Raw genomic sequence first — 18,075 nt, 5'->3', positions numbered from 1 at the left:
GAGAAGGAGAAGGAGAAGGAGAAGGAGAAGGAGAAGGAGAAGGAGAAGGAGAAAGAGGAAGAAGATGATGAAGCAACAGCAGCTGAGGCCATCTATGTCACAGATTTGAATGACTACCTCTATTATCTAAATGCTGCCACAAGATCACAGTGGCCACCTATCCACTGTTCCTTATTTCTTTTTTGGGGGGTTGGGGGGAGTTTCAGTGTAGCCCTGGCTTCCCTGGAACCCATACTGTAGACCAAGCAAGCCTCAAACTCAGAGATCCACCTGCCTCTGTCTCCCAAGCACTGGCATTAAAGGTATGCATTACTATGTCCGGCCCAGTGATGTTTCTCTCTCTCTCTCTCTCTCTCTCTCTCTCTCTCTCTCTCTCTCTCTCTCTCTCTCTCTCTCTCTCTCTCTTTTGTTTCTTTCGAGACAGGGTTTCCCTGTAGTTTCTAGAGCCTGTCCTGGAACTAGCTCTTGTAGACCAGGCTGGCCTCGAACTCAGAGATCCGCCTGCCTCTGCCTCCCGAGTGCTGGGATTAGTGTGCACCACCACCGCCCGGCTCTCTCTCTCTTTTTTTTTAAGATTTAATTATTATGTATACAGTGTTCTGCCTGCACACCAGAAAGGGGCACCAGATCTCATTATAGATGGTTGTGAGCCACCATATGGTTACTGGGAATAGAACTCAGGATCTCTAAAAGAGCAACCAGTGCTCTTAACCTCTGAGTCATCTCTCCAGCCCCCCTCTGGTGTTTCTAATCATGTCAGGAGGAGGCAGAGGTGACACTGGAAAAGAGAAGAGATGGCCACACAGGTACATCCAACTCAAAACAAAGTGTTCCTGGGGGTTAGAGAGATGGCTCAGTGGTTAAGAGTACCTGAGCTTAATTCTCAGCACCTACACGAAGCAGTCACAGCTACCAGTAACTAGAACTCCAGTGGGATCAACAGGCTAGCACAAACTCATACAAAGACACACCTACACACAATTAAAATAAACCTAATTAAAGTTTTAAAAAGCAAAGTATTCCAGATGTCAAGTGTCTTAGTTAAGCTTCTATTGCTGTAAAAAAGACCATGACCAAAAACAACTTTGGTGTGTGGGGGTTCAGCTTACAGCCTACAGTTCATCATGCAGGGAAGTCAGGGAAGGAACTCAAGGCAGGAACCTGGAAGCAGGAACTGAAGCATAGACCATGGATGAGTGCTACTTACTGGCTTGCTCGTTCTGCTTCCTTTCTTTTTATTTTATATCTTTTATTTTATCATATGAATGTTTTGCCTGAATGTGTATGTCTGTTCATCATGTGTGAACTGCCCTGTGAAGATCAGAAGACGGCATCAGATCCTCTAGAAAAGGAGTTACAGGCTTCTGTGAGCCCGCATGGATGTTGGGAATTGAACGCTGGTCATCAACAAAAGCAGCTAGTGCTTTTAACTTTTGAGCCATCTCTACATCCCTCTTTGCTTTCTTATAACTATAGGACCATCTGTCCAGGGAGAGCATGGTCCACAGTAGGCTGGACTTTCCCACATCAATTATCAATCAAAAAAAAAAGTTCCACAGACTTGTCTATAGGCCAATCTGTTGGAGGCATTTTCTCAGTTGAAGTTCCCTCTTCTCTGATGACTCTAGTTTGCACCAAGTAGAGAAAAAAACTAACCAACACACACCCAGAAGTAGTGATGCATGCCTATAATCCCAATACTTAGTTGCCTGAGGCAATGTATTGAGAGCTTCAGGCTAACCTGGGATACATTGTTAATGCAAAACAAGAAAGTATATAATATACTACAAGCAAAAAAAAGTACCTCACAATATTCCCTACTGTACTTCATCTGTGGTTGAAGACTGGTTATTTTCATGAATCATTTCCAACACCTTATTGTTAGTAAATAACCATAAATATCTATCAGAAGTTTGACATTGTATACATATATAATACATGCATACATATATATGAAATCAGTATGTTGAAAAGTTATTTGCACTCCACTGTTCATTGCAGCATTATCCACAATGCCAAGATATAAAACTTGAGAGTCATCATAAGATGAATGGATAAAGAAAATTCAGTAAAACCAGGCATGATGGTGCATATCTATAGTCACAGCATTTAGGATTTGGAGACAGGAGGATCATAAGTTGAAAATCAGCCTCAACTTTATGAGTTTGAAGCCAGCTTAGGCTACATGAGTCCCTGCCTCAAAAAATAAAAAGAAACATACAGATACACTGCAGATTGCTACAAAGTCATAAAAGAAATCCTGAATTTGTAAAAACTTAAAATGAACTCAGAGGATACAATGTTAAGTGAGATAAGCCAGGCACAAAAGACAAATACCACAGCAATGTCTCTTCTAGAAGGAGCTAGAGACTGTGCCCACAGACAGAATATGCAGTGCTGGTTCCCAGGGTCCGGGGAACTGGTGAGGCAGAGATCACAAAGATCACAAAGTCTCAGGTAGAAAGGAAAAGTGGTATCAAAGTGCTCTTGTACTGCAGTGAGCAGCAGGACTTGCAGCAGCCTGCAGTGTGTGGGGGGACTGCCCGGAGCAGGCTGAGGCTTCTCTTCACAAGACTGGCACATTTGACATGACAAGCCACTGCCCAGGGTACATACGTCCCCCATAGTATGTTATGCACAGCAAGCATGTATAATTTTACTTTATTAAGAAAAAGAATGTGGCAATTAAATGAGTATTCCATGCTACATTTATGGTATACTATTAAACTAGCCATCAAAACAACAGATTGGGTTAAAGACAGCAATATCTTTGACAATAACAGCAATTCCCATGATCAACCATCATGCTCAAAAACTGGAAATAAAGCTAACTGCTGCATAGTGGGATATGTCAAAAGTGTTTGCTGTATTGGTCTTGTGATTTGAATTCTCTTAGCTCTATATAGCATTATGGCATTTAACTTATAGCTTTGTGATTGCTTGAGAGCAATAAGGAAGAACATTTCTATCCATCACCTCAGGAGGCTGGAAAGGATTCTCACACTAAAAATTATTTGAATCACCATGGTAGTAGAGCTATGGGAAAGCTTAAGAGATCTGTGCCTGTCTACAAACCCTGAACTAGAAATACAAAAAAAAAAAAAAAAAAAAAAAAAAAAAAAGCAGTTGGTGCACACCTTTAATCTCAGCACTCAGGAGGTAAAGGCAGGCAGATCTCTGAGTTCGAGGCCAGCCTTGTCTACAGAAATGAGTTCCAGGACATCCAGAGCTACACAGAGAAACCCTGTCTCAAAAAAACAAAAGAGAAAAGAAATATAGAACTCCACCCGCCTGTCACTGTCCTAAGAAGTAAGGAGCCTAGTGAGGCCTGAAGTCAGACAGCCTTGCAACTAAGGCAACACTTCAGCCAACCTTGCAGGATTAATTAACCACCAAGAGTTAATCATTTCAGAAAGAAAAAAACGAGTGCAGAGACTCAGACAAAGGAAGTACCCTTCTAACAAGGACAAATAAACACTTGGCATGGTGGTACAGCCTACAGTCCCAGCAGTGTGTGAAATGGGGTAGGATCCCAAGTTTGAGAGCAGCTTAGGCTATGTAGAAAGTAGACCAAGGGGGCAAGCTTGAAGCCAGCAGGCTGGGCTAAATTAATAAAACTGTCCTTATCATGATGGGGAGTCACCAGCAGTTTAGATATTTTAGAAAGATTGTGTGGAAAATCCAGGAAGCCAGACTCGTGTAAGATTAAGTCTGGGGCCGGACAGTGGTGGTGCACGCCTTTAATCCCAGCACTTGGGAGGCAGAGGCAGGCGGATGTTTGTAAGTTTGAGGCCAGCCTGGTGTACAAGAGCTAGTTCCAGGACAGTCTCCAAAGCTACAGAGAAACCCTGTCTCGAAAAACAAACAAACAAACAAACAAACAAAACAAAAGATTAAGTCTGGGATAGACCTAGTCTGTAGCCACAGCTACTTAGGAGGCTAAGGCAAGAATAGTTCAAGTTCACAAGTTCTGCCCTAATTACAGAGTGAGTTCAAGATCAGCCTGGGCAACATAATTGGACCCTATCTAAAATAAAAATAAAAATAAATGATCATCGAGTCGGCCAGCAGGAGTAAAGACACTTGCCACCAAGCCCTACAACCTGAGTTTAGTCCCTGGGACCCACAAGACAGAAGGAAAAGAGGACTGACTTTGTAAGTTGTCTTCCAACCCATGAACATATATGTATGCACACTCTCCCCCACACACAAATTAATTTTTAAAAAAAGGCTGAGGCTGTAGCTCCGTGACAGAGCACTTAGCTAGCACGAATCTGGCAGTGTGTTCTATCCCTTGAGCCACCACAGTAATAATCAGTAAAATAGAAACATGCCTCCTTTCTGCCTCCTGTTGACTTTTCCCCATAGAACTCACTAGCACACATGTACTTAGTCTCCAACCGGAAGCTGCAGAAGGCCGAGTATTTTGACTGTTTTGCTCACTGCCCCACTGCCTAGATGAGTGACAAAAGTATCTATGCGCCTGGCAGTGGTGGCGCACGCTTTTAATCCCAATATTCAGGAGTCAGAGGCAGGTGGATCTCTGTGAGTTCGAGAACAGCCTGGTCTACAAGAGCTAGCTCCAGGACAGGCTCCAAAGCTACAGAGAAACCCTGCCTCAAAAAAAAAAAACAAAAAACAAAAACAAAAAAAGTATTCATCTCTAGTCTTCCATAGAGTGGCCACTGAATGGTGCCATCAGCTCAGTACTAGCCCAGATTCTTGTGAGTTTCACAAATCCCCTTTCCTATTTTAAAGAATATTTTAGGCTAGATGTGATGGTATCAGCATACCTTTAATCCCAGCACTCAGGTGGCAGAGGCAAGTGGATCTCTGTGACTTTGAGGTTAGCCTGGTCTAAAAAGTGAGTTCCAGGACTACCAAGACTGTTTCACAGAAAAACTTTATCTTGAAAAACCAAAAAAAAAAAAACAAAAAACTGGCAGACTTGGAATATGGAACATAGCTCACTGGCAGAGAGCTTGCCTAGCATAAACAAGGCACTGGGTTTGATTTCCAGCAACAGAAAGAAAAACAAATGTAGTTCAATCTTTTTTTAAAGTATTTTTGCACTTATTTATTTATAGGCAAAGGTGTACAAGTGGAAGTCAGAGAACAACTTGCAGGAGTTGGTTCTCTCCTATCACGTGGTCCCAGGGTCAAACATAGGTCATTAGACTGGATGTGCCCACAGAGCCATCTCTCAGGCCCTGTAATTAAATCTAATGGCCTAAGTAGTACACGGTGGTGCACAGCACCACAATCCCAGCACTGGGAAGGTAAGTTAGGCAGGAGATCTCGGGTTTGGGGACTAATAGTGAGTTCCAATAGTGAACCAGCCTAGGCTGCCTTGTCTCAAACAATGAAGAACACAGGGCCTCTGTAGGCAGGAGCTCTTAACCAAATGTAGGACATAAAGGACTTGCTTTTGAGGAGGTCCCAGACAAGAAATTACCCCATTCTTCTCTGGCAGACTACCTACTAGCTCACCCAAACAGAACCATGCCTTAGGCACTGAAGATCTTTTACCAGCATCCATGTCAACTGCTCACCGCCCACCTCTCTGTTCATAATACGCCTTATGGACCTGCTTGCCCCAGGCCTTCACCATGTCTACTAAAACGGCTCGTAACTCAGGGTTAGAAAACCTGAAGCTATATGCTGGGCATGGAGGCACACTCCTTTCATCCCAGCAGAGGCAGAAGGATCTCTCTGAGTGTGAGGCCTGCCTGGTCTACATAACAGAGTTGCTATGTAAGCAAACCAAGGTGAAAGCCCTGTAAAGTCAAGAACCCTACAGGTGATGATGTTAAGATAAGTTTATCTAAATTTGCATCTTTATAAACTAGATTTTCTTAAAGAGAACATAATTTCACTTTTCCTTTTTTTCTAGCATTGGGAACTGACCATAGGACCTCATATACTGTCGGGAGGCAAGCACTCTACCACTGAGCCACACCCTTGGTCCTAGGAGACATATTTTAAAGTGCTTTTAAAACAGACTAAAGCTGGATCATTTCTCTGGAGACAGAAGCTGGAGGATCATCAGTTTGAGGTCAGACTGAAATACATATGGAGACTCTGTCTTCAAAAGAGGGGGTGGGAAAGTAAGAGAGCACACCTGGGCAGATACTATTATAATAGTTATTTTCATGCCCACATACAGATACTAGGAAGCTTTTAATGTAAATGATTAGAAAATTAAGCTACAGGACACATAGGTCTCTCACATAGTCTTTTATAGCCTCTAACATCAAAAAAAATTAATTACACTTAGAGTGTGTGTGTGTGTGTGCGCGCGCGCGCACAAGCACATTTGCATGCGAGTGCAAGGTCAGAGAACTATTTGCAGGGAGGTTGCTTCTCTGCCTCCACTTGCAGGTCCTGAAGACCAAACTCAGAGCACCAGCACTTTTATATTCTGAGCCATCTCACTGCCCCTGTAGCTCTTTAAACCCCTAAAAAACAGAAACAAGAGTCATTCTTGGTTTGTTGGCCATTTAAAATCACCATGGGACAATCCCTGAATGTCAGCTGGGAACTGCTTTGTCCTAGTCAAGTGTGGAGACATTTAAGAGCCCATGGACAGGGAAGGGCCGTGTCTGACAGAAGGATAAGCGAAGGCGAGAAGGCTTGTTGATCACGGATGCAGACAACAGTCAGACTCTCCACCGTGAGTAAGCCTGCACTCCATCCTATCTGTCAAGACTCTGCTCACATAAGCCACTCACAAGATCCGGCACTTACCAGACTTCAGTTTTCTCCAAAGCAACCACAGTTATCAATTCTTATTCTTCAATTCAAATTTAAAAATCAAAGTGGGGGTCTGGAGAGACAGCTCAGAAGTTAGGAGCACTGGCTGCTATTCCAGAGGTCCTGAGTTCAATTCCCAACAATCACATGGTGGCTCACAGCCATCTAGAGTGAGTTCTGGTGCCCTCTTCTGGCCTGCAGGTATACATGCAGGCAGAACATTCAAGTAATAAACAAATCTTTAAAAAAACAAACAAAAACAAAAAAAACCAAAGTGATCACAAAATCAAGATCTGCAAAAATCACTGGAAGTGTATACAGACAAATGTATGCTGGTAGTGCTGTATGTCCCTGAAAGATGATCTCTAATTCAACAAAGAGATGTGATACCAAAATCATTTTTATATTTGTTTGCTTATTTTAGTGGTGGGGAAATGCATGTGCCATGGCGCATGTGTGGTGTCAGAGAATAACTTGAGGGGCTCAGTTCTCTCCTTCTACCATGTGGATGCCAGGGTTCTAACCCAGGTCATCAGGTTTGGCAGCAGGAGCCTTTACCACTGACCCATCTCACCAGGCTATTAAGATACTTTGTAATGTCAATTTGCAGATGAAGAATGTGAAGATTTGGATGTGACTTCTGTGACATCCCTTCAGCAGCTGGGTGACCCTAGACACAGCAGAGACCTGAAATTCTGTCCCTATTATTATTCACTGGATCTGTGACATTGTTTAAGAATGAAACTTCTGTAGGTCCACCAGCAGTACTTTAAAAAGAGCATCATGAGCTGAGCGGTGGTGGCACTTAGGAGGCAGAGGCAGGCAGATCTCTGAGTTCGAGGCCAGCCTGGTCTACAGAGCGAGATCCAGGACAGCCAGGGTTACACAGAGAAATCGTCTTGAAACACCCCACACCAAAAAAAAAAAAAAAAAAAAAAAAAAAGAACATCATGCAGGTGCAAGTGAGAAGGCACACACAACATGTGATGTAACTGCTGTCCCGAACACTAAAGCATAGCACTGTTCCCAGGGTTTCACAGAAGTTACTGCACATCCTGCCCACGAGGCTAGAAAGTGGGTGCTACTGTCTAAAATGCAAAGCAACTTAAGCCCGCCCAGCGCTCATGAACACAAAGCCACATTACCACATTGTGCCTAGATCAGCCCCACCCCATCGTTCAGGACAATGAGTCAAATTAAATAGCACTCTGCATTCTTTTCTCTGTCCTCTCTTCTGCTGAGACACTACTTCCTGCTTAGCACAGGCTTGGTGCCACACACCTCTGCAGAGCTTTGGCTGGCATCTCTACACCTGATAGATACATCAGGTACACATCAAGATAAATGGGTGAGAAGGAATCCCCCAACCTGCCATATAAAAACAAGATGCAACTTCATGACCTTGCATGACAAAACATAAAGCAACATGTTTCATCTGAAAGTTCTAGTGACAAAACCCATGGGGGATCGTTCATTTTGTTTTATTTTTTAAGACAGCATCTCTCTATGGAGCCCTGACTGTCCAAGAATTGCATATGTAACTAGGCTGACCTTGAACTCAGAGATCTACCTCCGAAGTGCCAATGTGTGCCACCACACACAGCCTCATGAGGGACCTTCATTCAACTACTTTTGGCTCAGATCTTCCACTTAGTCCTCCTAAGGTCATGTGGAGGCTCCAGAGAGATTGGGGGGGGGGGTTGCTTTTGACCTACTCCCATCTCTCAGTGGGCATCTTCCTCCTTGGCCAGCTACAGGACTTGTTGCCATGAATAAACTTGTATGCACACCTATTCAGACTAGATTTTCAGAAGCATCAAGGAGTATATGCAAAACAAAAAGACAAAGCCGACCTTGAATACTAGTGAAACTGTGAAGCCTGAGACACAAAGCCCTTGTCTGTAAAATAGCAGAAACACTACAAGACACTTCACTTGGGAAATCCTCAGCATGAGTAACTGGCATAACAGGATAGTTCCCATCGAATGAAAACATCAAAACTTATTATCAGTTATTTCTTCTGACTCCCACAGACTGATTAAAAGGGAATCAAAACCAGTCTAATTCAATGAGCACTAAAGCCAGTAAGTAAATGCTGATCCCAATGGCTATCACCAGCTCCTCTGCTCCAGAGGTCAAAGTCTCATTGAACTAAAGGCTCTTTATCAGCAGCTTTGTATGCCGGTATGCATTACTTAGCAATGTCGCTAGCAGGAATTTATTCCAAAGATAATACTGGGTACATGGAAAATAAGATGTAACAATAATGACCTATAATCAACCATAATTACAATACAACCAAGTATACTATTATTCAATAAGGAAAGATAAAGCTGGGCTGGTGAAGTGGCTCAGCACATAAAATGCTTGCCAAGCAAGCCCAACAACCTAAGTTTGGTCTCTGGATCCCACATAAGAAGGGTTTCCCATGTGTAGGCTTCTGCAGAATTTCTGGGAGTTTCAGATTTATTATTAACAACACTGATTTTACACGCTTATGCACTAGTACTCTGCTAGACCTTTTGTCTGCCATAAAGATGTGCAAATAAAGTTAGCATACACCAACTCAAAGGCTTTGTTTAGTGACTAGTATTTGGAACAAATATCTCTTTCCATTTGGTTTAGGAAATGTTTTGTAGAAAAAAAAAACCTAAAATACCATAATCTGTTTCTTATGTTGTTGTTCTTGCTGTTTTAAGTTCTTTACTCATTGCTTTCGGCTGTTGCAAGAGGGTGTCTTGCCATTAAGTAGCCCAACTGGCACAGAACTCTCTTGTAGCATAGGCTCGTCTCAAACTAAATTCCTCAGTCTACAGAATGCTCAGATTACAAATATGTTAACACAAAACTTGGTTGTCTTTTAACAATTGATAATAAAAAAGGTCAATTTTCAAACTAAAAAAAAAAGTGGAAGAGAAAAGTAGCTCAACAAAGTTGTTCTCACTCCACACCACATACATAATACATATTTAAATATGTATTTATATAAATAATGTGTATGATATAAATATAGCTGGTCTTTTGGATTTTTGTTTGTTTGGAATTGTTTTGTTTCCAATAAAACCTCACTATGTTGCCCTGAAATTCACTCTGTAGACCAGGCTGGCCTCGACCTCACAGAGATCTGCCTGCCTCTACCTCCCGAGTGCTGGGATTTAAAGGCGTGCGCCACTGTGCCTGGCAGTTGACTTCATCTTTTTAACACTTTATTTTTCTTTCTCTAGCATGAAACATGCACAACTTTTAAATCAGTGACTTCCAACTTTAAAGGTTTTTAGACATAATGTCTTTTGGTTCTTTTAATACCATGAAGTATGAAATTATCTCAATTTATACCTCAGGAGGCGATGTCCACAGTGCTCCAGCTTCCAAAGACAGAACAGTCTACTCCCAGCTGCCTGGCCTCCAGGTGGACTCCTTCCACCACACCTGAGGTACTTTCTCAGCCTTTCTCAGCAGGTATTTGCACCTTCCCACTGTCCCTCACCCAGAGTCCTCCTCCCCAGGGCACTTCCAGCAACAGTTTCTCATGGCTGCTTCACACTGACATTTCATCTGACTCCTGCTACTCTGTCATCTCCCTGTAGGACTTTAAAGGCTTCTGGAGAGCAGAAGGGAGTCTCAGGCTATGTTTTCCTTAGATGATGCTGCACAGTGTAATTCTAAAACTCCTGAAGAAATGCATCTATTCAGCCAGAGAAGACAGGCTTTCCCATCAATGCAGGGCTCTTCTGTTTGGCTTTTATTTTTATTTTTGTTTTTTTGAGACAAGAGTCTCATGTAGTCCAAGCTGAACTCTAACTCACTATGTAATGAGGATGACTCTGACTTCCCAATCCTCTTTCTTGCCTCCATCTCCTAAGTAGTGGGAGTGTGTGCCCCCATGTCCAGCTACTCTCCTGAACAGTCAAAGTGCTTTGGTTGGCATTCTCTTCCGGTGGATTTCACTCCATCCTACCATCTGTATCTATCACTCCTGCAGCTCTGTTTTCTGTTTCTGACAGTGGCACTGGGGGAAATAGGTCTACTCTTCTTAATTCTTAAATCTCTGCTCAACCAAACTGAGAGTTAATTCATCATTCATGCAACACATACTCACTGAGCTTCTACTATGCCAGATACCTTAACTCATTCAACAAAACCTCCATTAACTGTCATCTTAGTTTAGGGATAAAACTAATGGCAACAACGGGGTTACAGGAAGGCATAATTCACCAATTTCAGGTCACAGACCAAACCTGCCTGATGCTTGTTTCTATAAATTATCAAAACACTGCTATTTTTCATTCATTTGTCTATTATCTGTGGTTGTTTGGGGACTTAAGAGCAGAACCGAGGAGTCTGCAAGAGACTTTACAGCTCACAAAACGCACATCACTTAGATTCTGATTCTCTACAGAAAACTGTGCTGGCCCTGACTTTGTGTTTGTTTTTTCTCTGTGTAGCCTGGTTGTCCTGGAATTCACCCTGTAGACCAGGCTGGCCTTGAACTCAGTGATCCACCTGCCTCTGCATCTAGAGTGCTGGGATTAAAGGCGTGCACCACCACCAACTAGCAGCCCTGACTATTTTAAGAGAACAATATGCCATCTGATGATCCTCATAACATTTTGTATTTGGTATATTTTTACTAATAACATATATTAAACAACATAATTTTATGCTAATCCTCAACTCAGGATATGAGAGATGCTTTTCTTTGTATCATCTATCACTGGCATCATAGTCTCATAATTACTAAACCAGAAAACAGCATCGGCATAACTAATAAAAACCTGTTTCCTACAGTTACAGAACTCTGGTGATCTTTAATACCTGTTCCACAAGAGTTCAGAGGCTTAGGATAACCTCAGTGGTAAGAGTGTCTTCTGCCTGTTATGTGAGGCTGCAGGTTCAAGACCTACTACCCACCCAACCCCCACACACACAATAAAAAAGGAGAAATATACAGATATAGGTTGAATGATTAAGCACTGTCATAGTCTTTCTAGACTTCACTATGAGTCAGGTCCAGGTAAATTAAAGGGCTGCTTATTCATAAGTGTCATGGCCAGTTATATCTGTCAATAAGTCACATCCCTAAGCTCAATAAGTACTTGGATTTTCTTCATCTTTTTGTTATTGTTGTTGTTGTTATATAATAGTCTCCCCTTGTTCTTTTTTTTATTTTATATTTTGTTGTTTTTAATTGAGCTATACTTTTCCCCACTCTTCTTCCTTCCTTCCCTCCTCTTGCCCCCCATGCTCCCAATTTATTCAGAAGATCTTGTCTTTTTCTCCTTCCTAGGCAGATCCATATATTTCTCCCTTAGGGTCTTATTGTCTAGGCTCTCTGGGGTTGTGGACTGTAATCTGGTTATTCTTTGCTTTATGTCTAAAATCTACTTATGAGTAAGTACATATTATATTTGTCTTTCTGGGTCTGGGTTACCTCATTCAATATGGTTTTTCTCCTAGTTCTGTCCATGTGCCTGCAAATGTCAAGATGTCATTATTTTTTTTACTGCTGAGTAGTACTCCACTATGTAAATGTACCACATTTTCCTTATCCATTCTTCATTTGAGGAGCATCTAGGTTGTTTCCAGGTTATGGCTATCACAAATAATGTTCCTATGAACATGGTTGAGCAAATGTCCTTGTGGTATGATTGAGCATCCTTTGGGTATATGCCTAAGAGTGGTATTGGCAGCCTATAGTACGGGAAAGGAGCTTCACCAACCCTACATCTGACAGAGGACTGATTTCCAAAATATACAAAGAACTCGGGAAACTAGACATCAAAAGAATAATCCAATAAAAAAATGGGGTACAGACCTAAACAGAGAACTCTCAACAGAGGAATCTCAAATAGCCACAAAAGATACTTAGGGAAATGTTCAACACCCTTAGTCATCAGAGAAATGCGAATCAAAACAACTCTGAGATACTATCTTACACCTGTAAGAATGGCCAAGATCAAAAACACTGATGACAGCTTATGCTGGAGAGGATGTGGAGTAAGGGGAATACTCCTGCATTGCTGGTGGGAGTACAAACTGGTACAGCCGCTTTGGATATCAGTATAGCAATTTCTCAAAAAGTTGGAGTCAATCTACCTCAAGATCCAGCAATACCATTTTTCATCTACTCTTGTTAGGTTTTGTTGTTATTGTTTTAGGAGTTATATTTTATTTGGGCTTTTGAGGTTTTATTTTAGGTTTATGAGCATTTAGTCTCTACATGTGTGTGTGCCCCACTTGTGTGCCTGGTGATGAGGCCAGAAGAGGGTGTCAGGTCCCTGGACCTGGAATTACAGACGGCTATGAGCCACTCTGTGGTCCTGGGCCCTCTGCAAGATCAGCAAGTGTTCTTAATTGCTGAGCCATTTCTCCAGCCCCTTGCTCTTGGGTTTTTTGTTTTTGGATTTTTGTTTGTTTGTTTTATTGTTGCTGCTGTTGGCTGTTACCTTACTAAGTAACTGGGAATGGCTTTACATTCCTGATCTTCCTACCTGAAACTCCAAATACTGGGACAACAGGAACTCATCACCACATCACCCAGCTTCTTTTTAAAGATAAGATGTCCGTCCCTATACAGTCCCTGAATTTGTGTTTCTTATGCTTTAGCCTCCTGGATTAAGACCAGATTTTTTTCTTTTAAATAATTACCGGTATTTTGGACCAAAAATAACTATTGAGTAGTAAAAGTTTTGTATATGGCATTGTATTCCTTGAAGGGACTTCAATCCAGCTGGAAAGCTATACCAGGACCACACCACACAGGACCTTAACAACAGTGTGAGTTTGGAGAACTACTTAACTGTATCTAAATATCATCACCTTATCTACAAATTGGTGCTACCATCTACCCTCTAGATTGGGTGATAGAACTGTAGATGAGATGTGTATGAAAATGTTTTTGAGAGATAGCTCAGTGGTGAAGAGCACATACTGCTCTGAGGACCTGAGTTCGAATCACAGCACCCACATCAGGTAGCTCCAGGGGAATCTGATACTTCTGGCCTCTAAGGGCACTTGCATTCATGTGCATATAGTCCCCACTCACCCACTACACATAACTGAAATAATAATTAATCCTTGACACATAGTTCCGGCTCCTTTATCCTACTGAAGGAAAGGTGAAGTAGCAAGTTAAGGGTTAAACTGGGGTGTGTGGCTATGCAGTGTAGCTATGCAAGGGATTCAGACAAAGGCATATACCATCCCCCATACCAGGCTATTTCTGAAATACAAAGCCATGTTAAGGGGCTCAGACTTCTTTTCTTTGAGCATAGATGACAAAATACCATCCTCACTCATGAGTGACATATTAGAGCCAAGCACCTATCTGCCTGGCCTGACAGCCTCAAACTCAATAACAAAGACAACAGGACACCTGTGTGTTTCCTTCCTCTACCATCAAAGACTGAACACTGCTATAATACCTGATAATTAAATGCCTCTAAAAACTCTTTGGAGGAATTTTGGAAAAGTAACTATTTTTGCACAAACAGTATTTTAAAATCAATGATTAGCTGAAAAGGGCTCTCAGGAAAACCCTAATAGTAACGAAAGAAAAACATGACATTTCAGGCTTATATAACTTGACACCAGATGGAGCTTTCTGAACTATTAAGTTCATAAGAAAGAAAACTAGCTTAGGTAAAGGGGAGTTGAGAGAGTGTGGGGCTCCGAGTACACCAAGACTTATAGACTGATCCAGTGTCTGAAGGATCTAGAAAACACCAGACAGGAACAAGACTGCCGCTATTTATTGATGAGACTCAAAAAGGAATCTATTTAACAGAGTAATTAAAACAGAATCCACTTCGAGGGGGACATACAGTCTTAAGTTCTCAGTAGCAGTTAGTAACCTGTCTACATTAGCAATTAAAAGCATTCTCTGGAACTGGTTTGGCTTTGTTGCTTTGGGACCCTACTTTATCTCTGCCCTATCAACATCACTGATGTAGGCAGTGGCCCTGTCTTGTTTGTAAGGAAGAAGACACTGGGAACACTGCAATGGGAGCAGCAGACACATCAGCGGCTCTAAGCCACTGGTTAAAGACTTCTCAGGAATGGGTTCGCATTCAGTCCAGCGCATAGCATAATCTGCAGCCTGGCTTTCTGGTGTCCCATCTGACCCTCCCACAATTCCAGCAGGCAAGCACTGTTATTCCCACAGCTAGCATTTGAAAGACGAAGGAACCCAGGATTACAGACACCTATGGACTCTGTTTGTTTGCAACGGGGGCCTTTATTCAATCCAGGCTACACGTGGTGCAAAGCTCATCTTCCAACTAGCTTGACCACAGCTTTCTACAACACAAAGACGCCTGCATGCGCGGCAGGAGGTCATAGAAAATGAGTCATTTCTTCCTACCTGCCCATTGACAGTCACTGTGGAGCCTCTCAGGGAGCAATTCCTAGGTACACATAACAAAAACTCTTCAGGCACAGCTTCATAGCCTTTTGGTTAAAATTCAAAGAGTCTAAAGTCTTGAGACACCCACATCAAAGTTTTAAAATATAACTGTCATCTTATTATACACTCCAAATCTTGCATGTAAAAAATAAATAAAAAATAAAAAAGTGAGATTTCTCCTGGAGCTAGAAAAACTTGCAAAAATGCGAGGCTAGGATTGTCTGCTGTCCTTCGGCCCTTTATCCCCACTTCACAGCCGGTAGAGATAAAAAATACCTATGAGAAGGGGGAGAGACATGTCTTCCTTATTCTAGCCATTCGGCTGAAGGAACTAAATGAGACCGCTGTTCTACTGCCCTTTACAAATTTCAGAGTTATTAGGTGACAGTCAAAAAGGCAGCTGCAACCCGAGCACAGCGCCAGGAGAACGGGAGAACGCTGATTCAAATAACACTCATCACGACCCAGTCTCTGGCTCCTGTCAATTACACAAAAGAGTCAGCTATTAAATATTAACGGCGTGCATTTGCGCTGGAACCCTCCTGCTTGCTACCAATCTCTGTTATGAAAGGGAAAACTGTCCCGGTTCGTCTAAGTGGAACCTCAGACCACTAGGATTCCCTTGGGTGTTACGTTCGTTCATTCTGCCTCTCCCAAGGGAGATGACAGAGCCACCCCACATCCCGGGGAGGAGAAAGGACGGGAGGGACCAAGCCGGGAGGACCCGGGTGCCTTGTCCCCCAGCTGTCAGCCGCAGGCCGGGAGGCGGGGCGCGGCTGGGCTCCGCTGTCCGCACAAAGGGAGTGGGCGAGCGGAGGAGTGAGCCTGCAGCCCCGATCCCGGCGGAGAGCACTTACCCAGCAGCAGCACGTTCTTCCCGGTCGGGAGCTTGGAGCGCGAGCGCGTGGAGACCTCGCTGAGGATGCAGGACCTAACAGGGAGCAAGGCGCACAGGCTGAGGCCGGGCCCGGCCGAGGACGGGAACCGCCGGCCCCAGCTACCAGGAAGCCCCGCCCGGCTCCCTGCTCCCGCGGGGCTCTGGGATCCCGAAGGCGTCCGCCCCGGAGAGGAGATAACCCGCGGGGGACCAGAGAGGGGTGCGGTCGTTACCAAAGGTTCTGTCCGTCCTCGTCGTCGCCCGCCGCGGGGCCGCCGCTGCCCGACGCCAGCTCGTTGGCCAGGGGCCCGCTGGCGTAAGTCGAAGCTAGCCCGGGCGGAGATGAACCGAACGAGCCGACTCGCCCCACGGCCGCCATCTTGATCGGGAATCACACCACTCCTGACAGGGCTGAGAGAGCGAGGCGGCGGCGGCGGCGGCGGCGGAGGGAACCCGGATATGGGCGTTCGGGGCTCTGGAGCTGACCGCGCCTGCGGGGGCGGGGACCAAGCCTGAGGGCGGGGTCTGGGGCGGAGCTGTAGGGAAACGCAGCTGCGCCTGCGCGGAAGACCAAGTCGGGGGGACTGCGCATGCGCGGCCTGATGAGTCGCTTATTCTGTGGTCACGCTGGTTTTCCTCGAGTCTCCTACCTGAAACCCAGCCCCGCGTGCATCACCGATCACCCGGGCTGCGGCGGTAGAGCGGGCAGGATGTGTTAGGTGGAAACCTAGTACTGACGTGGATACTGCGCTGGTCCAAGCGGGGTCGGCAGCCTTCACTGAGCCCAGGTACAAACCGGCTGTTCCTGTCCCCGCCGCCGGGGTTGGAGTCGTCCTATCGTCCTGGATTTCTGGATTTCTCTCTGCATTCTCAAGGGGCGATGAGTACCTCAAGCTGGACCCACATCTGGAGCCGGTTCTTTCAGTTTCTATGCAACTGATGAAAGATGAATGTTGGCAGCACTTGTAAAATTACTGGTCTTGATGGATTTGTTTTGGTTTTGTTTGTTTGTTTCAGGTGGGGATCTCATGTCACCCAAACTGGACTCTTTTTTTTTTGTTTTGTTTTGTTTTTTTTTCGAGACAGGGTTTCCCTGTAGTTTCTAGAGCCTGTCCTGGAACTAGCTCTTGTAGACCAGGCTGGCCTCGAACTCAGAGATCCGCCTGCCTCTGTCTCCCGAATGCTGGGATTAAAGGCGTGCGCCACCACCGCCCTGTTCCAAACTGGACTCTTAACTGATCTTCCTGCCTGCTTGTCCCAAGTGCTGAGGTTTTCAGGTGAACATCACCATGCTGGCTTCTGATCTAGATGTCTGAAATGTCTCCCGTGAGATTGTGAAGACCCCACCCTACCTTCTGGCCCCAATACAAGTCTTTCCATCACTGTAGTTAATGCAGCAAGCCCAGAGAACCTAAGCTTGCACCCAGATAATTCTCTGTTAGGATTTTATTGGCTAAGTAGATTGGATCGTCTGAGAGCCATCTCTTTACGGCTCTGTCATGCACCCTGTAAGAACAATTGCTGAAAATAGTACAGTTTTTACATATTTGAAGATGGCTTGCTCACGTGACCTGAACAATGCTGTTAAGCTAACAAGAAAGTCCACCGCCAAGCACTGTTTGCTACAGGTCACTTTGCACTAATAGACGCTGTGGGCTGACTAACCTGGGTTCAGTTTATTGGCTTTGTAACCTCACAACTTACCCTCTCTGAGTCTCAGGTTTTTACTGTAAGGTGGGAATAAAAGGAAGGCTAAATAAGATGATTCGTGTAAAGGGTTAAAATGTTTCCTAGAAAATCCTATGTGCTCAGTGTTTGTTAATTATTGTTTTGCTTTTATTTTTAAACCTTTTTGTAAAGATGTATTTATTTTTGGCCAAACAGTGGAGGTGCATGTCTTTAATCCCAGTACTCGAGAGGCAGAGACAGGCAGATCTCTGAGTTTGATGCCAGCTTGATCTACAGAGTGAGTTCCAGGACAGCCAGGGCTACACAGAGAAACCTTATCTGAAAAAAACTAAAAAGATGTATTTATTTTTAT

At 43.9% G+C, this 18,075-nt stretch overlaps 1 protein-coding gene across 1 annotated transcript in view; it reads right to left on the bottom strand.

Moving 5' to 3' along the window:
• Dync1li1 (dynein cytoplasmic 1 light intermediate chain 1) overlaps positions 1-16,514 on the bottom strand; it is a 40,705-nt gene extending 24,191 nt beyond the window's left edge. Inside the window, exons 1-2 of the mRNA XM_038323631.1 lie at positions 16,268-16,514; positions 16,015-16,088 (exon numbers count right to left, since the gene is read on the bottom strand). Coding sequence (XP_038179559.1) covers positions 16,015-16,088; positions 16,268-16,413 — 220 coding nt within the window. The 5' untranslated portion in view covers positions 16,414-16,514. The remainder of the gene's footprint in view (positions 1-16,014; positions 16,089-16,267) is intronic.
• Positions 16,515-18,075: the final 1,561 nt, after the last annotated feature.

This window comes from Arvicola amphibius, chromosome 3, assembly GCF_903992535.2.
Source record: "Arvicola amphibius chromosome 3, mArvAmp1.2, whole genome shotgun sequence".
Classification (NCBI taxonomy): Eukaryota; Metazoa; Chordata; class Mammalia; order Rodentia; family Cricetidae; genus Arvicola; species Arvicola amphibius.
This window is presented reverse-complemented; position numbering and strand designations above follow the sequence as displayed.